We start from the raw sequence: 25,125 nt of genomic DNA on the forward strand, positions 1-25,125 counted from the left end.
GTAATATCAGTAAATATGGCATAGAGAGCAGTCCCCTTTCTTGTAACTGATTTCTGAATTAAGAATGATGGGGCGAATAAATTGTCCTCTATGCTACATTCCTCTGGAATTTGGATGAGTGAATCTTGCATCCTCATAAAACAGGGATGAACTGAAGCAGCAGGATACACAAAAATACAAAAACAAAAACACAAATCACCGAGGGGCATATGTATCAAAAACCGTATTTGCGATTCTCAAATAGCTATTTTTGAGAATCGCTATTTGAGAAATGCAAAACGGGATGTATTTAAAAATTCGCACATATTTTGCGAATTCTTAATATTCCTTATTTGCGATTAGCAAATTGCGAAATCGCAATTAAGGAATACCTTCCCATTCATTCCTATGGGCCAGGAGGCCCATAGGAATGAATGGGAAGTAATTCTCAAATTGCGAATTGCAATTTGCTAATCGCAAATTCGGAATAATTTCAAAGGTGCAAGGGTGTCATGATGACACCCTGATGCACCCCTGAAATGAACATGTGTGCACATATGGCGCACATACATGCCCTAAGGGCATGTATGTGCGCCACATGGCACTTTGAAAAATGCCAAAACATTGCATTTTTCAAAGAAATCGCAAATTACCACCAACTTGAAGTTGGTGGTAATTTGCGATTTCTTAAGGAGAATTTGCACAACTTGGGTGCGTGTTACATAGCATTTAAGGAATCGCAATTTGCGATTCCTTAAATGCTTACGCAAAATTAAGGAATCGCTAAATTAGCGATTCCTTAATAATGCGATGCGAATATGGCTCATACATCGCATTTTGCGATTTTGTATTCGCAAACGCTGTTTTTTGCGAATCGCAGCGTTTGCGAATACAAAATCGCTTGATACATATGCCCCTGAATATTTTATTTAATTCGCAAACAAAATAAGCAAAAATCAAAATGTTAATGATACAGAGCTTTTCAAGATGTTGTTTTATTTCTAGAAGGTGAAGTGATATGCTAAACTGTAGCTTATCACTTTGTATTTTTTGCTCCTAAAGCATGTTTTCTGTTTGTCAACACATATCTGTGCTTCAACTGAGGCCCCTAATTAGCTGTGAACAGGCCTCGGGAATTATGCCAATCTGTAGTTGAAGCATTTTTTTTTTGCATAATTATGCATTTGCTGCACTTGCCACATAATTCATCACCTGCGGCATAATATGCAGAGTTTAACAAAAAAATGGTTTCAAACTCAAACGGATCAAAAATTAGTGACGTGTTTGCGTACAGTGGAAGGCCCTTTGCAAAGGTTAACTGGATATCGTGCAGTTGCTTATTTATATATCTAGTTGTTAAAATGGTACTGATTACGTAGAATCTTTGCCTAGACAGAATTACTATGTGTACAAATCACAAAACAATATGATATAAAAATGTGCTGCATTATGCCGCGTAATTTTCTTTTTCTTGCTGCTTTACGTAGTCAATCCTGCCGCATAATTTGGTGTTTCGTTGCAGCATAATTCCAGTGGCCCTCTCAATAATACATTCCGTTTGCTGTACTTGCGCTGCTCCCACAAATCAAGATAAGGATACCATATTTGGTTTTAATTTCCTTCACATTTACAACGCATTTTAAAGTGTTCAAGTTTCAATTTTGCTTTTTTATTTATGTATACTTTATTAGTCTGCTAAAACGCCCTCATTTTCTAAACAGTCGTGGACCCGCTGAGTAGGTGTCAGACCTTCTGGCCTGGGAAACACTCCACGCAGGTCCGCCATGGCCGTCACCACCTCTGAGCCAGCAGAGCAGGGTTCGAGATCGCTCTCGACCGGCTCTCCGTGCTTGCCCTGTTTTTTTCCCTGCATGGGGTAAGATATCCCTGTTTTGCCTTTAGGGTATTCCTGTCTTGCCATTGGGGTACTTTTTTGTTTTGTTTGGCTTAGTTTCTTCCTGCTGCCTGCCTTGTAATTTTCTTTTGCTCGCTTGATTTTCCCCATGCTTCGCAGGCCCCGCCCACCTCCCGCTCAACCTTTCCCGCCTTCCCCGCCTCCCTGCTGCTCTTTCCCTCCCCCTCCCCTACTTAATGCAGGCCGCTGCGCGGAAGATCAAGCAAGTGCCCTGACCTTCTGGCCTGGGAACCGCTCTAACTCCACGCAACTCCGCCTGGCCGTCCACGCCTCTGAGCCAGCAGAGCAGGGTTTAAGATCGCTCTCGACCCGCTCTCTGTGCTTGCCCTGTTTTTTTCCCTGCATGGGGTAAGATATCCCTGTCTTGTCTTCATGGTATTCCTGTCTTGCCATTAGGGTACTTTTTTGTTGTGTTTCGCTTAGTTTCTTCCTGCTGCCTGCCTTGTAATTTTCTTTTGCTCTCTTGGTATTCCCCACGCTTTACAGGCCCCGCCCACCTCCCGCTCGCCGTTTCCTGCCTTCCCCGCCTCCCTGCTGCTCTTTACCTCCCCCCTCCCCTACTTAATGCAGGCCGCTGCACGGAGGATCGAGCAAGTGCCCTGACCTTCTCGCCTGGGAACCGCTCTCCTGCCACGCAGCTCCGCCTGCCTGTCCACGCCTCTGAGCCAGCAGAGCAGGGTTTGAGATCGCTCTCGACCCGCTCTCCGTGCTTGCCCTGTTTTTTCCCTGCATAGGGTAAGATATCCCGGTCTTGCCTTTAGGGTATTCCTGTCTTGCCATTAGGGTACTTTTTTGTTGTGTTTGGCTTAGTTTCTTCCTGCTGCCTGCCATGTAATTTTCTTTTGCTCTCTTTGATTTCCCTGCGCTTTGCAGGCCCTGTCCACAGCCCGCTCGGCGTTTCCCGCCTTCCCCGCCTACCTGCTGCTCTTTCCCTCCCCTAATTAATGCAGGCCTCTGTGCTTATGCGCAATAAGGCAAGCCTGTTTGCGCCAGTCCGTGACACGACCATGACCAGCGCCAGGAACCCTGGACCTTCACCCCGCCAACGCTACGACCCAGAAGCACTCAACAAGGCCGCAACAACAACTGCAAGCTAGCATCACCAGCCAACCCCCACAGACCCTTCAGCTGTCACCGCTGCTAGCACACCTACAGCACTGCCAGGAACACAGACCCAGCACAACCCGACCGCAAGAACACACCTGCACCGAAGACTCTGCAATGCATCCTCCTCAACGTCAGATGACTCCACAAACACGCCACAGAAATCTGGGACCTCCTAGACAGCACCACCCCGGATGTAGAATTCCTCACCGAAACCTGGCCAACACCACCTCGGGACCGGACATCGCCATCGTCATTCCCCAAGGATACAAGATCTCCAGGAAAGACTGCCCCACCCGCCCTGGAGGAAGAATCTTCATCATCCACAAATCCACCCTCCACCTGAGCACACTACTCGACGAACCCACAGGCCTGATGGAACACCTGAACTTCAAGATACAGGCCAGCCCTACCACCACCCTCCGGGGAACCCTCTTCTACCGACCCCCTGGACCCCGCTGACCTTTTTCTGACTCCATCACGGACATCATCTCCCTGCATGCCATATCATCCACCAACTACACCCTGCTGGGAGACCTCAACTTCCACCTCGACAACCAACTAGACCCCAAAACCGCATCCCTCCTAGGCAACCTCCATCCCACACAACATCGGACTTCACCAGATCGTGACCGAACATACGCACTCAGCGGGACACACCCTCGACCCTATCTTCTTAACAGGAAATTCCATCACTTTCAGCCACACCACTGAACTGCCGTGGACAGACCATCAATGCATCTACTTCACCTTCAGAACACCCACCATCCACAGACACCAGCACCGGCTCCCACGAAGAAACTGGACCAAAATCACTGACGACCAGCTCATCTCCTCAATCAGCAACTCCGCCCCGTCCACCGCGGAAGAAGATGCCCCCAACACTGCCGCCCGAACTCTACACAGATGGATCACCGACAGCATCAACACCATAAGAAGAACAACAACGCACACACCAAGAAGACCAGATGATTTACCCCCGAACTCCGAGAGTCCAGACGCACCTGCCGCCACCTCAAGAAGACCTGGAGGAGCTCCAAATCCACAGAAGCCCACAACAACTTCAAAGCCACCAGCACTGCCCACCACCAGTTCATCAGAAACATGAGGAATGCTGCAGTTGAAGACAGTATCTCCACACATGCACACAACAGCAAAGAACTCTTCAACATCAAGGAGTTCGCCCAACCCGCCAGCGAGTCGACTGACATTCCCCCCTCACAAGACCTCTGCAACAAACTCAGCGCCTTCTTCCACCGCAAAATCAAGAACATGTATGACAACTTCGACGAAGACAACCAACACATGGAACCCCCATTAACCACCCACTACGCCTTGAAGCCAACGATCGACAGCTGGACAACCCTCACCACCAAAGACACACTGAAGACAATGAAGTCAATCCACTCTGGGGCCCCACGGACCCCTGCCCCCACCACATCTTCAACAGAGCCGCCGACACCATCGCACCCATGCTTCGCCACACCATCAACCGCTTCCTGGCGAACGCCTCCTTCCCCGACGACTGGAAACACGCCGAGCTCAACCCCCTCCTGAAGAAGCCCTCGGCAGACCCCACTGACCTCAAAAACTACAGACCCATCTCCCTGCTCCTGTTCCCAGCGAAAGTAATCGAGAAAGCCATCAACAGCCAACTCGCCACCTTCATCGAAGAACACAAAATCCTCGACCCGTCACAATCCGGCTTTAGAAAAAAACACAGCACAGAAACCGCCCTCCTCACCGCAACAGAAGACATCCGCTTCCTACTGGACAAAGAAGAAACAGTAGCCCTCATCCTCCTCGACCCCTCAGCGGCCTTCGACACGGTATCCCACCGCACCCTAATACGCAGACTCCATGACGCAGGTATCTGGGACAAGGCCCTCGACTGGATCTACTCCTTCCTCTCTGGCAGAACGCAACGGGTCAGACTCCCCCCTTTCCTCTCGGACCCTACACCAATCACCTGCGGAATCCCCCAGGGATTCTCCCTCAGCCCAACGCTCTTCAATGTCTACATGGCTCCCCTCGCCCCCATCGTCAGAACCTACGGACTCAAGATTGTTTCATACGCCGACGACACCCAACTCATCCTCTTCCTGTCCAACGAAGCCAACGTTGCCAAACACAACTTCCAAAAAGGCATGGAAGCTGTCGCCAAATGGATGAAAAGCAGCTGCTTACAACTCAACACCGACAAAACAGAAGTACTCATCATGGGCCCACACCTCGATGCCTAGAACAACACCTGGGAGCCCACCGCCCTCGGCAGCCCACCCGTCCCCACCGACCACGCATGCAACCTTGGAATCATCCTAGACTCCAAGCTCAAATTGGACCGCCAGATCAACTCCGTCACATCCTCCTGCTTCCACATCCTCCGCCTCCTACGTAAGACCTTCAAATGGATCCCCCTTGAGCACAGAAAAACCATCACCCATGCCCTCGTCACCAGCAGACTCGACTACGGCAACGCACTCTACGCCGGCATAAACAAAAACCTCACCGCAAGCTACAAAACATCCAGACCACCGCCGCAAGACTGGTCCTCAACTTACCATGTCACAGCCACATCTCCCAACACCTGCGCACACTCCACTGGCTCCCCATCGAGGCAAGAATCACCTTCAAGATCCTCACCCACGCACACACAGCCCTCCACAACACCGGACCAGCATACCTCAACAGCTGAATCAACTTCCACGCACCCCAAAGAACCCTACGAACAGCCCAGCTCTCCTACGCCGTGGTTCCCCGCACCAGAAAGAACGGATCAGGAAGCCTCTCCTTCTCCTTCTTCGCAGACAGTGCATGGAACGCCCTACCGCTCCACCTCAGGCAGACAACATCACTCCCCATCTTCATGAGAAACCTCAAGACCTGGCTCTTCGACAGACCTCCTCCTTGATGGAATGGAACCTGCACCATCCCTCCCCACCAGCGCCTTGAGACCCTTACGGGTGAGTAGTCACACTTAACAAACCCATGATTGGTTGATTGATCCGAGAACACCAGGCGTCTGAACTGGAACTGGAGGACTTACAAAACACTGGGAAGTAGTGAGAGTATTATACAAAACACTAAACTAACAATTTGGCAAGTTATTATAGGATTAGATAAGACACTACATTTCACCTTCAATATATAAGAAGAGGATGTAGGTTCACGGCTAGAGCGATAACCTTGAATCTGGGGAACCAGGTTCGACGAAGCTGGGGAACCAGGTTGGAGTCGTGGCAATGACGCTCAACATCCTGTGATTCTGGGCAACTCACTTGATAACAAAATTAATGTGTCCTTGTGTAAAGCAACTGGTGCTCATGTAAAGCGCTTGGGTCTAGTTCATGCTATATAAAACAAAAAAAACATATATATATATATATATATATATATATATATATATATATATATAGATATATATGTACCCCCACCCACCCACATAGACACTCAGACACCCATACAGATACGCATACAATCAATCAATAACCCATATAGACAGTGATGTAGCTACTCACCAACCCATGCACCTGCTTACACACCAACTGAGAGACTAATATAGACATTCACACAGTTTAGTCACTAACCCATGCATTCAGTAACATACGTTCAATCAGTGACTTATACAGTCAGTCATGCATCTGCTAAATAATCTATTCAGGCACTTCTATATCCACTCATTCCTCAATAGACCTTGGCATAGATGTATATGAAAAATATTTAAACTTTACAGAAACACACATTCACTGGATGATGTAATCAGTGATGTCATTTGAGATGTTATCAGTGATGTCATCAGTGATGTCACTGACCATGTCATGAGTGATGTAATATGTGACGTCATCACCAGTGCATTGCGGGCGCGCGAGTTATAGTTAGCTCAACTAACTATAATGGGCGAATTTCTCTGGTTTTTTATGAGTCAAATGTCCAAGTAACTATAACGTCCCTGAAACCTATGTTTTTTTAAGTGAATTTCTAAGGTTTTTTAAATGCTAATTGCTAACTATAACATGCCTGAAACCTATGGTTTTTTCAGTGAATATATATATATATATATATATATCTACTCAGTGAGAAATTGTTGTACCCTCGAAGCGCTAAGGAAACAACAACAAAACTCAATCATTTGAAGTACCAGCCGAGCGCATAAAACCCGAGTTATTTTCAGGAACTAATGAGTTCAGATTGGCAACCATGCAGCACTGCCTGCAGACGCAAAAATGGACATGGTTAATACATTCAGTATTTTATTCTGATGATAATCTGCATAATGAACAAGTCTCACCGACACACACGGTTGATACTGATCTGCCTTAGTTCTCCACCAGAAGACCCTACAAGCCTGCCTTATTAGGGAGAAGGAGACGAGGTTCTAAAGGGTTAACCACCTCAGAAAGGTTCCATAAAACAGAGTAACTCTCCCCCACTGGGAAGACTGCGCTAAACCTGGCACAGAACCAACTCATGACTAGACCTATCTCCAAACCCACCAAACAGGTTCAAGTCAGGGGCGCGTGGGGCTTATGGAGCATTGTCCCCTGCAGAGCATGGTCTCTTAAGCGGTGGTAACTCTTTCTTGGAACCCGGAGCTGCTCAAACCTGCAGGTTCTCCGCAAGCGTCCAGGCTGGGGAGTGCTTTGAAGTTTGGCAGTGAGAAAGGGTAGCGACAGGATTAGAAAGTAATGCAGGGCTGAACAACAGCATCATAAAGCTAGGTGTGTCAGAGCAAGCTCTACTACAAGCTCACAAAGTGCTTCTGAACTGCCCTAGGGAGTTTTTCTTATTGCTAGGCATTGGTATGGTTTTTGGATTAGCCTTGAAGAGGCTACAAACATACTTTTCTTAGAAAATGCAATGCAATTTCAAGAATGTTGATCTTATTATCGCCGGTGAAGTAAATGCCCCTGCAAAGACGCACAACTGTGCTTTGCAGAAGTATAGCTCTGTTCCCATTGCTAAGTCACATTTGGAACTCGCCGTCAAATCTGAAGATTGATAATGGATCATTTGCACCATTTACACCTCAATTTGTCTATTCGTATTTGATGCTGTAAGATGTGAACTTGCCAATGATCGGTATAGTGTTTGTTTGACTACAAGAGCCATCCGGAGCAATGTGCCTCGGCAGACCTACCTCTGGTGTTTGCCCTTCACTCAGTGAGGGGCAAACCACAGAGATGCGGTAGCATCACGTGCAGCCACATATAAGTAGACCAAACACTTCTTAGAGATACCTGAACAACCACCTGACCTTCCACCAGACACCAGCAGTCCGCCTCCCTGGTCCTCACCACTGTCCCCCGTATCCATCATACTCAAGCCAGAGGACTTTCCTTCACCCACCTCACTACCAATACCTGAACGACCTCACCATCCACCTCTGAACCTCTACCTCCCTCACCGAATTCAGGAGTGGCCTCAAAACCTGCCTGATCGAGTAGACCCACCCCACACAGTGCATGGATACCCCTCGGGGTGATTAGCGTGCTCTACAAATACTGATTGGATTGACCTGTATGAAACATGCAGGTAGCCCCTTCACCTTGAATTCCCAGCCCTTGCACTGTGAAACATTAAGAGAACGGGCAGGTTGGAACACTCATCAATTCTCATCATCGGGGTAGGGTCAGTGCATTTAAACAACTCTGACAGTGCACCTGAAGAAGCAGTTGCAATGACACAACTTTAATAGGGGCCTTCCACTTATATCTGTGTACCCCAGCCACAGAGTCACCTCAAGGATGAAACTCAACTTCACTCAGTCAATTGTTCAGATCCTGTTTGTGCCATTAGCTCATGATGAGAAGTCTGTCTTCTCTCTGCAGGGGTTTACCACATTTAGTCTCTTCTCAGTGGGCAGGCCATAACCTCAGTCTCTTTGTTCAGTGTCCAGTACAGACATTCACGGAACTTTGAAAAATAAAATATTGACTAATATGAGAAGCCTCCTCCTCCCCCTCCTTCAAGTCAAACTATATCGGAGGGTCCAGTGGGCCAATTCTACTCCACATTTTAGGACATCAGCAGACGATAGGTTTACTTATATTCACTTTAAATTGAACACATTTACTTACTGGTCTTCAAGGAACTCTATACCGAATCTATTGTTGCAAAGACCATATCTAAAACCCCGGATCTTCCCTGGTCATCTCACTTTCCCCCAACACTTATTTCCAGTGCAGTACACATGTGGGGGAGAGGGGGTTGCTGCTGCTGAGATGAATTAGTTGAAAAGCCTGGTCTTAAGGTCCTTTATGAACTCCTGCAGGGTGGGGGGGAAGTATGGAGTTGGAGGGGGAAGCCGTTCCAGGACTTGGCTGCCAGGTGTGAGAAGGCACAGCCAGTGCTCCTGCTTCTGTGGATGCGGGGAGGAACAAAATATGTGGGTAGGTTGGTGGAAGTTCACCCTGTGGTTGAGGTGGGCTTTATAGGCATGTGTGAGAAGTTTGAACTGGCACCATTTGCTGACGGGGAGCCAGTGTAGGGCTTGAGGTGGGAGGAGATGTGGGTCTGCCTCGGGAGGTCAAGGATGAGCCTGGCTGCTGCGTTTTGGATGGTCTGGAGTCTGTTAAGTAGTTGAACGGCGATTCCCACGTAAAGGGAGTTCCCGTGATCCAAGCGGCTGATGATGAGGGCTTGGGTGATGGTGCGTCTGATTTTGAAGGATAGCCATTTGAACATTTTTCTGAGTAAGCGCAGGGTGAGAGTACAAGAGGATGAGACAGCATTTATGGGCTTCCTCATTGAAAGCTACCAATTGAGTATTATTCCAAGGTTTCTAGCATGCTGTGAGGGTGTGGGCTGAGCTCCATTGGCCACCAGGAGTCCTCCCACAGGGAGTTGCTGCTCACAAAGATGAGAATTTCTGCTTTGCTTGTGTTGAGTTTGAGGCATCTACTATGCATCCAGCATGCAACGCTGGTCATGAACCTGTGAATGTTAGATTTGGTGTTAGTCGGGTCTGAGGAGAATGGGAGGATGAGCTGAGTGTCGTCAGCATACGAGATTATGTTCATGCCATGGGGTCTGACCAGGGTGCCAGGTGTGCCATGTAAGTGTTGACAAGGGTCGGGCTCAGAGAAGATCCTTGTGGAACGCCACAGACAATGTTTTTAAGTCCCAAGGTGAAAGGTGGGAGGCAAACACTTTGGGTTCATCGGGAGAGAAATTGAGACCCATTCGATGGCTATCTCTTGGATTCCTATTTGGTGGAGACAGTGCAGAAGGGGGTTGTGGTGGGACACAGAGTCGAACACTGCTGAGAGATCGAGGAGGATAAGGGTGGCAGTCTCTCCACTGTCTAGGAGGGCCCTGATGTCACCTGTGGCCGCAATCAGGGTAGTCTCATCACTGTGATTTGAGCGAAATCAGGATTGGAAAGGGTCTAGAAAGTTGTTCTTCTCCAGGTGGGTGTTGAGTCGGGGGTTTGTCCTGATACTCCTACTGCATACGGGCAAGGAATCAAATATAGAAACAAAATAATGCAGAGGAATCCCTAACAAAACATATTTCTGTAAGGAAAAACAAATTAATTCGTATCAATGAGTATTAAATCTCTAAACCTTCTTTCATCTTTTTGTGACTCGGATACCAACTCCAAGTGTAATATCCCAAAAATACTTTAAATATGTCAAAAAAACACAAGCAAAACATACACAAGTAAATACATACATATACATTTACAAATCCTTACTACCCATTCTTACTTAATACGGATGCTAGTTACAAACAAAGAAACTTAATTCAAAGAGCAAGCGGGAAAAAGGAAGTAGTCCAGTACACACTCGAGAGAATAAAACCACCCTCCACAAAATACAAAAAGTGTGTAGGTAATTTTTGTATATATCAATCATGTCTGTAGGACTGCTCCATGCTGTTGGGTCGCCGCGTTTCGGCCCATTATTTCGGGCGTCATCAGGACAAGGGCAAAAGGAATACAAAGCCATTTTTTCGGGAAGTTTCAACACTTCATATGAATACTACGGGAAAATTCTCCTCTGAGATGTCTGAATAATGGCACTAAGACTGTAATATGAAGTGTAACAACACTGCTCAGCAAGTTGTGAGGTCTGCTAATTTGGAACGTCTAGCACTTTGGCTGGAAAAGGCAGTAGGGAGAAAGGGCTGTTGTTTTTTAGGACTTTGGGTCTGTTGTGTGTTTTTTTTAAGGAGCAGTTTAATTTCTGATTGTTATCATCCTTCAGAGAAAGAGGCAGATGTGATGGAAGCGTTGATGATTGTGGTGAGCTCTTTGCAGATGGTGCTTTACCCTAGGTTTAACATGTAGTGGGGCAAGGATCCTCGGGGGCTGTTGAGTGGCAGGAACCCATAATGGCGGCAGTTGTGTCCGCAGAGAGAGGATCCCATGCGTTTAAGGATCTTTCCTGGGGGTCGTGGTTGCTGAAAAGCCTGTTGAGTTCGGTTAACGGGGGTTGGTATTGAAGTTCTTGTAGATGGAGGCGATTTTAGTGTAGAAGAAGTTGGCAGTGTTGCAGAGCTCCTGTGAGGAGGGGGTGGTGTTCTCGGTGCCTGTGGGGTTGGTAAACTCCTTGATGATGCAAAATAGTTCCTTGCTGTTCTTTGAGCTCGCATACAGGTGAAGGGCCAGGGCACATGTTTTGACAGTTTTGAGCCGTGGGGGGGGGGGGGGGGGGAGGGGTAACTGTTGAGGGCTAGTATGAAGTTGTTGCGGTCTGTCTTTTTTTTGCCTGTGCGCCAAATCATCTTAAGTCGCTTACAGGAGCGTTTGTGGGATTTGAGCTCTGGTGTGAACCAGTTGTGGTATTTGGAGGATCTGCCAGTTTTGGTGGGCATGAGGGGGGCGACTTTGTTGGTGCCTGTGTTGATCCATGCACTGAAGTTTCCGACTGCAGCCTCGAGGCTGGTGGTGGCATCGCAGGGGAGGTTATGAGGGAGTTGGTCTAGAGGTCTTCTGTTACTTTGCTCCTGCTCCTGTAGGGGGGCACCGGGTGTGGAGGGGGAAGCATACAATGGAGTTGTGTGACCAGGTGATTTTGTTGGAGTGGCTGTATTTGATTCTGTTGCTGGCTGTGAATATGGGCTCTAGTGTGTGTCCAGCATTGTGTGTGGGATACATGATCAGTTGGGAGAGTCCGAGGATCTCCGTGCTCTCGAGTAGATTGGCTGTGTTGGTGTTGTTGGGGTCTTCCAGGTGGAAGTTAAGGTTGCAAAGGAAGAGGATGTCTTTGGAGTTGATGGCTAGTTGGGTGATGGAGTCAGCGATGGTGTCGCAGAAGGCAGGGAGTGGTCCAGGTGGTATGTAGGCGAGCGTGCCTCTGATTGTTGTTTTGCAGTTGATCTGGAAATTGAGGTGTTCCATGATGGGGTGGGGGTGTCGATGGTAGCTGTGCAGTTCAGGGATGGCTATTCCACCATCTTGTTTGTTGGTGCAGTCCTGGTGAATTATCTTGTATCTGTATGGTGTGGTGTTGCGATGTCGGGCGCTAATGCCAGGTTAAGTCATGTCTCGGTGAGGAAGATGACGTCAGGCGTAAGGGAGGTGTTGGTGTTTCAGATCTTGCTGGTGTGCTTGTAGAGTGATCGGGTGTCGGTTAGCAGACATCGGAGTTGATCTGTAGCGGTGGTGGTAGGTGGAATTTCCAGAGCCAAGGATTCGTGCTGCAGTGACATGAGCAGTGCCGGCAGGAGAAAGGTCCTGCCATTATTCACAGGGAGACGAGGTTGCAGTTGTTGTTGCATTGTCCAGGGTTGAGTGCTAGGAGTTTGGTGCTTGTGCATCTGTAAATGAGAGGAGGACCAGGAATCTGGGTGCTAGGCGTGGACGGGCACAGACAGGATTGCCTTTGCGACGCTGGCACTGCTGCTTCCATTAAGTAGGTTACACTGGAGAGGGGTGGGGTCAGCAGGAGAGAGGGGGCAAGAAAGGGCCTGTGAGGAAAAAGCGACAAAGAATTTGAGGAGGGAAATGAGCCTGAAAGTGAAAAGTTAGAGTTCAAAACGAGTCTGGAAAGTAAAACAGAACAAAATTGAAGGTAGAGTAGTCAGTCATTGAGACCTGTAGGAGTCTCAATATGGGCAAAGAAAGTTAAAGGGGAGCCAACCGAACATCTGCTAGTTTAAAACATTTCCCGGATCCAAATCTTAACGTTGTGATTTTAACACAATATATGGAAGTCTTTAAAGTCCTGGCTCATACTTACTGAGTATATTTTTTTTCTTTACAGATGCCAGTGATGCACAAGCAAATAACGGATAAGCAAGGAGGACACCATGACCTACAATAAAAATAAGTGCTAACTAAACTGGCAAAACATAAACAATACAAGTGGTCTAGAAAGAATCTATTAAACAACTCAAGAGATTTGTTAAAAGGCAAAGCAGTCTGACAGCTAATGCTGAACAGGAGAAAAGGAATGGAAATTAGAACCAATCAGAAAAAAACAAACAGGTGTTGCTTACAGGTATCCTTACTTACCACATCCGGTGCTAGAATCTAAAGCCCTGACTATGAGATGGCTATAATAAGGGGGTGGCATTTGCCGCACCCCGGATTGAGATAGTTCCTGGCAGTGCTAAATACCTCACTTTCCAATGTGCTGCCCTAGAATTGAGATAGGGTAAGCAAATGTGATACTTATAGCACCAAACTCTGCACGATTTACCTTTTAAATTAGCCTTTCCATCCCCGTAAAATGTGCCACATTTTACACGCTAAAATATGTCAGAGGAAAATTGTGGAACATAACTATTGCATAGCTCAGAATTATGATCCATGTGTAACCTTATGCGGAGGTGGAGAGGCAGTATGTACCAGGTCTTTACTGGGAGGCAGAAAGATCCTCCTCCTGCAGTGGTCTTGCAGATGCGTGGGACGGTAGCCAGGGACAGTTGGGCAGGGAAGAGGTCTCCGGTGGGTGCGTGAAATGGGAGGCTTTGGTTAAGGTACTCAGGTCCCGCGTCATGTAGGGCTTTGTAGGCACGTGTGAGGAGCTTGAAGGTGATTCTTTTGTTGACTTGGAGCCAGTGGAAGTCTCTCAGGTCACTGGTGACGTGGCTGCGGAGGGGGATGTTGAGGATGAGTCTGGCAGAGGCGTTCTGAATGTTCTGCAGTTTCTTGAGGGGTTTCCAGGTGATGCTGGCATAGAGTGTGTAGCAGTAGTCTATTCTGCTGCTGATGAGTGCGTGGGTGACCATCTTTTTGGACTCGATGGGGATACTCTTGAAGATCTTTCGGAGCAGGAATTGTGTGTGGAAGAAGGATGATGAGATGACGTTGATCTGACGGCTCATGGTGATCGAGGAGTCCAGGATGATGCTGAGGTTCCGTGCGTGGTCTATGGGTATGGGCTAGGGTTCCATGTGTTGTGGGCCAACTGGAGTCATCCCAGGCGAAGGGGTTGGAGCCCATGATGAGGACTTTGGTCTTCCTTGAGTTGAGCTCGAGGCAGCTGTTCTCCATCCAGGTGGGAGCAGCCTTCATCCTGTCACAAAAGTTGTTCTTGGCGACTGTGGGTTCGTTGGTGAGGGACAGAATCAGCTGGGTGTCATCGGCATAGGAGACGATGTTGAGTCCATGGTTCCTGACGATGGCTGCCAGCAGGGCCATGTAGATGTTGAAGAGAGTGGGTCTCAGGGAGGAGCCAGGAGGCAGTCCGCAGCTGATTTCTGCGGGTTCAGAGTGGAACGGTGGTAGTCTGACTCTGTGTTCGGCTGGTGAGGAAGGAGCGGATCCATTCCAGAGCTTTGTCACGGATGCCGGCGTTGTGTAGGCTTGTGCATAGGGTGAGGTGAGAAACAGTATTGAACCCTGCCGAGAGGTCAAGGAGGATGAGGGCTGCAGTTTTGCCTCGGTCGAGAAGGGTGCAGACGTCATCTGTGGCGGCGAGGAGGGCAGTCTCCATGCTGTGGTTGCTTTGGAAGCCATATTGGGAGAAGTCCAGGATGTGGTTTGCTTCGATGAACTTAGAAAGTTGAGCATTGATAACCTTCTTGATGACCCTGTCTGGGAAAGTTAGGAGAGAGATGGGTCTGAAGTTCTTGAGGTCTGTCAGAGACATTCTTCAGCAAGGGGTTGATCTCTGCGTGTTTCCAGGCTTCTGGGAAGGTGGCGGAGTTGATGGAGCAGTTAAAGGTGCAATATAGTTCGGGGGCGATGGTGGTGCCGGCTCTTTTGGAGATGTGGTGTGGGCAGGGGACCGAGGGTGCTCCGGATTTGATGCTCTTCATGATCTTGAGGGTGTCGTCAGCTGTGAGGGGAGTCCGCTGAGTAGGGTCTACTGGGGCCCGGTGTAGTTGGGTGCAGTGGTTGCGGATGGGGTAGGAGGGTCTTGGGTATCAAGGCTGTCGTATATCTCCTTAATCTTGCGGTGGAAGAAGGTGCTGAGTTTGTTCCAGAGGTCTTGGAAGGGTGGGATGTCTGCTGTCTCTGTGCTGGGTCTGACGGTTTCAGGTGATGTTGAAGGTGTGGGTACAGAACCTCTGTATGAGGTGGACTATCTATTGCAAGCCCCCAACATACTGCCCATTTTTAGGAGGAGCTGCCTCAAATTATGAAATGTGCCAGTGTCCACTTTGATGTGCATGCTACGTCATCGTCACTCTAAAAATAACAATGGTACCAAATTTATCAGGCAAGATTCATAAGACTACTGATTGGGCATAGTCCACGAGGGACTGTCGTGTGTTATTGTTTTGACCTGATCCATTAGGATCTTTGTTGAGCTGGTGGGCGTTCATACTCAATAGAAGTGTGCTGAGCTATTGGTTGAGGATTGTGCAATAAGCAATGTATTGGGGTATTGGCTGAGCATGGCGTATTAAGGAGTGTGCTGGGCTAAGGGTTGGACACAGTTAATGAGCCAATATGCTATGTAATGGAGTATGGTCTAAAGGCAGTGTGATGAGTTACTGGTTGGGCCAGGTTCATGAGGCAGTATTTTGTGTGATCTTTTGGGCTTGGTCCAAGAGGCTGTCTGTTGCAATATTGGTTTATAGGTGTGGTGTAGTCCATGAGGCAATTTATTGAGCATAATCCAAAAAGAAGTGTGGCATGAGGTGGTACATTTACCTATTACTTAGGCCTGTTCCATGAGGCAATCTGTTGGGTTATTGTGTGTTCATGTTTCATTAGGCAATTTGATGAGCTATTGGTTGGGCAGAGTGCACGAGGCAGTGTGTTTAGTTATTTATTGGGCATAGTATTTGAAGCAGTGCTGAACTATTGGGTGAGCATGATCAAGGAAGCTGTGCGGTAAACTGTTGGTTAGGTAATGGCGTTGATGTAGCTTTTCAGTATGATCCAAAGGGCTGCGTGATGGATTACTGGTTGAGCATGGTTCACGAAGCAAGGTGTTGACCTATTGGTTAGTCATTTTCCAGGAGGCAGTGTGACGAGATGTTGAATGGACCTGGTTCATTAGACAGCGTGTTGAGTTAGCGTTTGGGAATTGTCCTTGATGAAGTGTGTTAAGTTATAGGTTTGGAATAAGCTGTGAGGCAGTGTGGTGGCATATTTTTATAGCTTGGTCTATAAGAAAGTGTGCTTACTTAATGATTTGGCATCGTCCAATTCACAGCAGGGTGGGTTACTGGCTGTGCAGCATAGTGCATGCTTTAGAGCGGTGTTTTGTCCAGTGCTTAATTTGAGCCGGCACTTCATTGGTTTCCGTTGCTCAGCACCGGCACCTAATTGTCAACACCATACTTAGAACAGTCCAACACATGGTGGTGCTGCTCATCTAATTTAGAGATGAGCAGAACAACGGTGGTTTAGGACTACAATAGACATTAAAATTGCTAATACCTGCCTCCCCAGCTATTCCTTCAGCTTTGGGGACCTGGAATAATCTGAACTGGCGCATTTACATGCAAGAGAGATGGTTAGTAGTTGTTTTGGGAACGATGACAGGGGCGATGGATGGTGCAAGCTGCAGTGGCCTCCTGGTCAGAGCCCTGGTGCTTAATATTTTACAAATTAAGCACTGGTTTTGTCATTACCCATTGTCAATGAGGCAGTTCGATGTTATTGGGTAGGCATGGTCCATGAGGCTGTGTGGTGTCGCATTGGTAGGGATTTGTTTAAGAGAAAGTGTGGTGGGTAATTGGTGATGCAAAGTTCATGTAGATGAATTGTGGTTTATTGGCTGGTCATAGGACTTCCTGCCACAGGGGCATTTGCTTCATTCAGAGAACTGTAGCCTTGTTTCAGGTACATTTAATCAACTAAACGAAGAGACCAGGAACCAGTGGTTCGTATAACAGAAACGTCAAAACCAGACCAGCCGTGTATCAGTGATAATGGAGTCATCGGGTCAGTCTAAGCAAGGGACATCATTAATGGGAGATGCCCTTCTTTGGGTAGGGTGACCAATCATTCCATGCCATCATACCCAATGTTTGCATGCCTGAACGTTTCACCTGCGAATCACTGCTGTCACGCGTGTTTACCTAAGAAAGGCATGCAAAACAAAACACTACAACACCCAGAATGCATTAGGCTGACACGAGAAATCCCAGCACTGGCAATAGTGCCGATGGGGACATGGAGTGGGATCAGCACTTAGCTATAGGGTATTCCAGAGTATCGAGCTACTTGCCGAAAAGCGCTTCGACGCCTCATCAGGTAGGAAGCACTCTATAATTATAATACAATTTAATCAGATACTTTAAGGCAAACTATTCAAACGAAGCGCTGTAAACTTACAACTCAGGATTCGAAGTCCTTAAATCAAAGTTCCGTCTTAGAAAGTATAACCAGGGTGACCTTGAGTTGGTGAACTAGCTCGGAGATCAAAGCAGCGGGTTGGTGGGGTCAGCAGGTTTAGGGAAGTGAAAGCCTGGGATTAGGAGAGCCGGGGGCACTTAGTTCTAAACTTTTCAAAACTCTGCTGATGGGGCGAACACGCGCAGTTTCTTATCCAGTTAGATTAGGTCCGCGCTTTTGATTTAACACAGGAGGTGAAAATATGGACATTTGTGAAAATACGGGTTTGTCCCACCAAATTCATTTCTGACATTCTGTTAACCTTAGTGTGGGAGATGGCGAGGGGGCTCTCGACAGGGCGGGGCATAAACACGGGAGGGGGGTCAGATATTCATCGCCCCTCTCGGCTCGATGAGGGGCTCCATTGTTCCGGGGGTGGGGAGTCTAGAGGGGGCCCGGATGCAGGGCTGGGGGCTTAGGGCTGTAACAGCAGGGAGCCGGCTCCCGCCCCCTTTGAGGCCGGACCGGGCTGGAGGAAGTGACGGGCCTGCCCTTAATGGAAACAGAAAGAGCCACGGGGAGGGCAGAGCAGCACCGCCCCCGGGATCTCACGGCAGAGCCAGCCCCCGGGACAGAACAGCAGCCAGTCCTGGGACAAGAGAATCGCCATCCCCCGGAGTGCTGCCCTCCCCCGCCAGACTCTGGGGGAAACTTTATGCAAACTTTGGAAAGTTTCAGAACGCGGAGAGCTGGCCGGGAGTTGTGTGTGGTTTTGACTGCATTCCCCCCGGATCGTTCAGGTCTTCGCCCAGCATTGAACTCTCCCCCGTCCACTGACTGTCTGTACTCACTCACCAAGAATCCTCTCGGTAACGATGCTTGGCTTTACAACAATACCTCTACTCGCTTCTTCTTTCACTTGACTCTCTTCTGTCCATCTTTTTCCTCAGTCCATTTTGTCTTTATTCTCCACTTTCCATCTATTTCCCTCCCTCAATTATTTCTTCCAACCCCCCACTCCCTGCTTCACTCTCCCCGTAACTCAACTCTGCCCCTCCACTCTGTGGCCTCTCCCCACCCCCTGCCTCTGGATGTGCCCAGGGGGGATGTGCTCTCTGCTCTGCGCCTCTAGCCTCTCGTCTTTGGGGGTCTTGTGCCTCCTGCTGGCCCTCTTGCCGAGCTCCATGCTGGGGCTGGCCGAGCTGCGCGTCAGGGTCCGGCTGGAGGATGGACAGGTGGCCGAGGAGAGCCTGGAGGCGGACAGCGAGCAGGACTGCATCAGCGTGGAGTACAGGAAGGCCGACGGGACATTTATCACCCTCCTGGCAGACTTCAAGCAGGTGAGAAGCGTGAGTGACATGAGGAATTTATGAGTGGGGAACAGACCTAGGACCAGGGAACCTAGGGCAGATTGAGGGCAACGAGTCACTGGCTCCTGGCTGAGGTTTAAATGCAAAAAAGAAAGGATTTAATTTGGTGTCTGGGTCTTGGTGCCACAGCACCTGCTGCACAATTGATAGCTACGTCCCTGCCCTGAGCATTTCTTCACCTCTCCCTTGGCAGATCGCGGGCAGGTGAGAGGCTGTGGGCAGCATGCAATGCGGTCTGACAGGTGGCATCCCTCTGAACAAGGCTGCCTTCCAGCCTGCCACAGTAATGGAAACCTAGAAAGAGGCCACCCTGCCAAACCAATGCGCGGCTCAGTACAAAGAACCACGCTCTTTCTGGCACCTCTGAACCCCGTGCCCCGGCCAGATGTCAATGACAGTCCCTTTGCGTGCATGTTATACTGCCCGACAGGGAAGGAACACCCTTCCCCTGGAATACATACCTTAATAAACCCACCTACTCGACCACAAGCATGGCAAACGAAAAATCAGGCTTTTCATCTACTTTAGGTATAAAATAGTGATAAAAACGAAAGTACAGACCTGTCCACTAAAATGGCAGATATCGCAGGGCTAGCCTGACCTACCAACCAGAGTATGGTACTGTCCCACACATGTAAGGACATGCCGCCCGCCACCCACCCCAAGCAAAGGGTAGCGCTGTACCAGACACTAAAAAAGCATGTTCATCTGTTCCATGCCTTGCACGGTGCCAGAGATCAAAAGACATTTTTTTTCACCAGCTCCAAATACTCAGCAGTGCCAGAAACACCAGGACAAGCCTTTCAACAAATCTTACCATGTGACAGTACAAAATACCATGAAAAAGTATATCCCATTAGTAACCAGGCGTGGTAAAATATGATCAAACTGTGAACAATAATTGCTGCAGCTTCCAGGCATGGTACAGTACCAGAAACTCTACTGGGTGTCTGGCCAGACCTCCCCAAGCATGATAACCTATCAAAAACCCAAGAACAAATCTGCCCCTGGTCCACAGCATGGCACAAAAACATAAACTGAAGAACATCCCAACAACCCAAAGTAAGGGAGCAATTTTCCACCAATTCCAAAAATGGCTCTGTGTCAGAAAGGAAAAGATGAGCCAGTTTAATCCACCCAAACTTTGTACAGAATGAGAAAATCAAGGACAGTCCTCCCACCCACTTTACTGCTGCTGCAGTACCAGAAACTGGACAAGAATAAGCCTCCCCGACAACTTCTTGCGTGGCACAGAGCAAGAAACGCAAGCATAAGAATCCCACTAAGGCCCCCAAAAAACAGAAAGGCAGGATCACAACTGTCCCACAAACCCAAAGCAAGCAGCAGTACAAGAAACCCTAAAAACACAATCTGTGAGCCAAAAGCCACGTGTATCCAACAATCACCTAGAACTGGACCTATTCAAAGAACGTGTGTCCCAGAAGCACTAAGGGCACAAAAGTATTGAAGTCTTAAAAACAAAACTGCTTGCCAACTACTACCATATTAGAATGACTCACAACTTGGGGACCCCCCAGTGAATCATTATTGGAATCTGGGGCACCCGGCCTAAGCAATTATGAAAATTTGCACCACAAAACAATGCACACAAATTTTGAATCAAACATTCATTTAGCAAATACACAAATGAAATATTTAATTCCAAAACAAATATTTTTAAAAGATCTAAATTTTAATAGAAATGGAGCTTTTCTCAATTCAATCGAGGCTCCAATCGTCTATACCACATTCTGTTTGACGCACTTGCACTGCTCTCATGAATCAATCTGAAGATACCAACGTAATTTTGATCCTCCAATTTCGAAATTCACGCGTTTACAGAAAGTTTCCAAATTTATACGTTTTAGACTATCTATACACTTTATTAATCTGTTAATATAATTTTAGTTTTGTAAGTAGGCACAGAGACCCCCAGAGTAGGCGTTGCACTCCTCTAAGGTACCCAGACCACAGGTTAAGTAAGAAAACCTGGCCTAGACCTTGAGTACTCGTACACATTTTCCTGTGGCCGCAAAGTTTGGTCTTTGTTGTGACCAAGCCACAAGGACAGCACTGATGCTAGCGGAAGGGAGGGGGGGGGTGTAAAGTGGGTGTAGGGGAAGCAAACTATGTATATCTATTGGCTTCACTGAATTGCACAATGTGAAACCAGAAAACCTGGGAGGAATCCCAGCTTCTCCACTTGACCAAATTATGTGACCCTGGACAATTGTTTTATTTTAATTTCCTTCCTTTTTCTTCACGATCACATATAAAAGGACCTCGAAATACATGACTTCAGGATGTGTGCTGTACAAAACCATCTCCAGTGCTTGGATGTAATCACTAGTGACATTGTTGTCAGGGTGGGGTGGGTTGGGGGGGGGGGGGGTCTTTGGGGGAAGCATGAACGTTTCTTAATGCATGTTTGAAAACTATCACTTTTAAAATATACTTCTGAATGCACTGCTATAATTTGATTTACTAAGGTGAAATGGTTCAACTTCTCAATAAAATACACTTTTTGAATTTTGAACACACTAACTTACCTCTTTTTAAATATTCGCTGTCTCAAAATGATCGTGTTCTGGAAGTTAAGGGGCTAGTTGCTTCCTTTTGTTTAACTGCAATCGACCTTTAAATAAGTGCTTGCTATATATTGCATTGTTTTCCCATGTTAGTGCTGAGTCTAAACATCAGCCCAGTGCTGGTGCTGCTGCTTAGGAATCCGCATGTAATGGTCCCTGCCCTAGACCATGCTTGTCTGCGCAACACGCGATTAAGCAGCATGTTCACCTTCCCCGGAGCGCTGTCCTGCAGCAGTGAGGACAGATATGACTAAACCCCCTCGCGCCAGTGCCAGACACCCAAGGTCACTCAGACTGTGAGTGAGTGTGGGTCAGGGAGGGGGATAAGCGCCGCTGCTGAACAGGAAATGTCGGGCTAAATTGCAACACATATAAAAGAAATAATCTTTGTGAAGTAAAGTCAATGGAAAGTTCCCGCGGAGCATGATGTGAATTTGTAGCCATTGTGTGTACTGCTTAAACCGCATTGGCCGGTCCTGTATGTCTGAGCTCGTGGCCGCAGATAACCCGTCTCCATAGCAAGGCTTGTTTTCAAGCTGCGCAGGTGAAGAGGACAGACTGAATGATTGCGATCGATTCCTCCTTCCACCTTGCCGCACCTTACAACCCACTTTCCTCCTCCTGCCCCTCCCCCTTCCTTTGCCTCTCCTCCCCCCCCCCTGCCGCGCCCCCATAACCCCCCCCCCCTCCCCTAACAGGTTACCTCATTGTCTCTCCTGTAGTGCTGGCCCGTTAAGCGCTATACAAACAACCCATGTCTCATGATAGCAACTAGTGGGAAACGAGGCGCGTAAGTAGCGCGTATTTGAAATACCGTATTGTACGGTATTTGTGAAGGATACTTCCAGGGCCAGAGGTGATCTGATAGTCTACGAAAACACGAGTCGCCGTGGCTAGTAGGTTAAGAAATTGAAGCGCCATAAGACAACGATTAGTCGATGATTATTACAATATTTCATGCTTTAAAGGGTTAACATGTTAGCAGTAAGTCTCTTTTTGGTGGGACTTGCTAAGAGTGATGTTTTCACACGGCAGTGGAATGGAGTAACACATAAAAAAAAATGCGATTTTTCTAAATAATAAGTGTAATTATTTGGGAAGTATTCTTAGTGACGCAGTTTCCTCGCCTCTTGCTGACGAGCTCCATCGGTTAATACTTCCTATTTTAGCATGCACAGGGTCGCCTCTGTACAGAGTCAGCTGTGGCACAGTATCTCTCCTAGCACAGTTGGGTCTACACGAAGTTATTCTTTTGTGAAACCCCTGTCATTCTTGTGAGTATTAAAAAGGACTCCATGCCGCTTGCAAAGTTTTCAGCATGTGCTTTTCCGGCTTAAAAGTTGGGCCCGGATTTACTAAGATTCTGCACCATGGTTGCAAAAGATGTCACAGGAATTGAATGTGGAATGGTTTGTGGGCATTCCCAAGTAGCAATAAAACAAACCTGCACACAGTTGTACTTAAACAAGGGAACGATATTCATTGGGCAAGAGGGCACAGCACAGACCATGACAACTTGTAGTGTGAAAAAGCCTACTTAATGAAGTAGGTGCACATCACAAATATTTATATAACCCTAGGCAAATCGTTTTGCACAACTATTGTCCTCTCTATACGTCAGTATTCACCTACCGGTTGCCCCCCAACCTTATTTGTTCCTCGACAATTTCCCCCCCAGCTCAACTGCCTCTGTGTATCTATGCTCTACACATCCTGAACTGACTTTACTTCATAATGTATTGTAATTGCATTTATATAGCGCTTACTACCCCTGAAGAGGCGTCAAAGCGCTTTTTCGGCGAGTAGCACGCAACTCTGGAACCCATTAAGCATTGGTGGTGAATTAATATATTGTAACATCCCGGTGCTGACACGAGTATTGACGGATCTAATGGTCCAAAAACTACCGAGAGTGTCTCTGTGGAGGGGGTCAACTCACCGAAGCGAGACAGCGCGGACATAGCGCCGCATCCACCTGGGCCCACGACAGCAGCCTGCACACTCTTTTCTGCGAGCTTCCCCCGCCGCCTCCAACCACCTGAGGCCGCAGTTGGGGGAAACTACAGGCCCCAGCATCCCTCGCCGCCACGCCCACATCCGCCGGACAAGGCGCCCGGAGGCGCTACATAGGACGAGGCTCCCTCGGTGGAGCGAGGGGGTCAACTCACCGAAGCGAGACAGCGCGGACATAGCGCCGCATCCACCTGGGCCCACGACAGCAGCCTGCACACTCTTTTCTGCGAGCTTCCCCCGCCGCCTCCAACCACCTGAGGCCGCAGTTGGGGGAAACTACAGGCCCCAGCATCCCTCGCCGCCACGCCCACATCCGCCGGACAAGGCGCCCGGAGGCGCTACATAGGACGAGGCTCCCTCGGTGGAGCGAGGGGGTCAACTCACCGAAGCGAGACAGCGCGGACATAGCGCCGCATCCACCTGGGCCCACGACAGCAGCCTGCACACTCTTTTCTGCGAGCTTCCCCCGCCGCCTCCAACCACCTGAGGCCGCAGTTGGGGGAAACTACAGGCCCCAGCATCCCTCGCCGCCACGCCCACATCCGCCGGACAAGGCGCCCGGAGGCGCTACATAGGACGAGGCTCCCTCCGCGTCGCGGGACGCGCGCGGGCGGCGCCGGGCTGAGCCCGGGCAGAGGGCGGGCCGTCTGGGGCCGTCCGGGGCCAGAGGAGGCCGGGACGGGCCATACCACTGACATCCAGCATTATCCTTCCCACACGAAGGTTACAAGGTACTGTGGGGAACTATTACCGTGTTGTCCAAGTGACTGGGGGGCTTGGGTGTCACACGATTTACAATGCCACCTAAATCCACATTACAAAAGCGTGTTCAAGGGGCACGTGCATGTGCTCCTAAACAACAAGCCACTCCCAGAGACACTGGGGCTAAGCTTCCAACTGCTATCGACTTAATGCTCCAGAAAGCAATTGGCGTGGTCACCACGGAAATTGAACTAACTGAGCGTCGCCTCTCACTAACACCTGACCTTTCAGTTCTGGGGTCGCCTGCCCACCATACTGTCCAAGATTTGACTGATACATGTAATAGCCAGGCTCGTTCCCCATTGATTGTAACTGTACAAGACCCAATAACTTCTCCTATGGTTAGTGAAGGCTCTATATCTATACCCCCGAAGACCAAAGGAAAAAGGAAAGCTATTAATGCTGGAAATAAAACTAGGAAGACCAAGGGGAGCTCCTGTAAGGTAACATGTTCCACCACCCAAACCCCTGCTACTTCTATTATATTACCATCCTCTCAGGATACGTTATACCCTACTTGGGTGCATCTAGTGGTGACTAACATTATTGATCAATGTAGGACTATTATAAAGGAAGAGATGACCCCTATTTTAAAACTAATGCAAAGCCTTTCGAAAGTACATATCGATACTCTTGGTAATCCCAAGCCAAGTACTTCGACTGTGCAAAATACTGGTCCATTTACACCCCAGCCTTTATCACTAGTCC

At 48.3% G+C, this 25,125-nt stretch overlaps 1 protein-coding gene and 1 long non-coding RNA gene across 3 annotated transcripts in view; one reads left to right on the forward strand and one right to left on the reverse strand.

Annotated features, from left to right (window-relative positions):
* The window catches only part of LOC146861570 (uncharacterized), a 42,732-nt gene extending 24,515 nt beyond the window's left edge, over positions 1–18,217 (reverse strand). For both annotated transcript variants that reach the window (XR_014979003.1, XR_014979002.1), the window contains exon 1: positions 17,685–18,217. This is a non-coding gene — a long non-coding RNA (uncharacterized LOC146861570). The remainder of the gene's footprint in view (positions 1–17,684) is intronic.
* OAF (out at first homolog) overlaps positions 18,187–25,125 on the forward strand; it is an 86,482-nt gene continuing 79,543 nt past the window's right edge. Inside the window, exon 1 of the mRNA XM_085645954.1 lies at positions 18,187–19,024. Within this exon, the coding sequence (XP_085502080.1) occupies positions 18,776–19,024 (249 nt within the window). The 5' untranslated portion in view covers positions 18,187–18,775. The remainder of the gene's footprint in view (positions 19,025–25,125) is intronic.

The sequence above is a fragment of the Triturus cristatus genome, chromosome 3_1 (genome assembly GCF_964204655.1).
Source record: "Triturus cristatus chromosome 3_1, aTriCri1.1, whole genome shotgun sequence".
Classification (NCBI taxonomy): domain Eukaryota; kingdom Metazoa; phylum Chordata; class Amphibia; order Caudata; family Salamandridae; genus Triturus; species Triturus cristatus.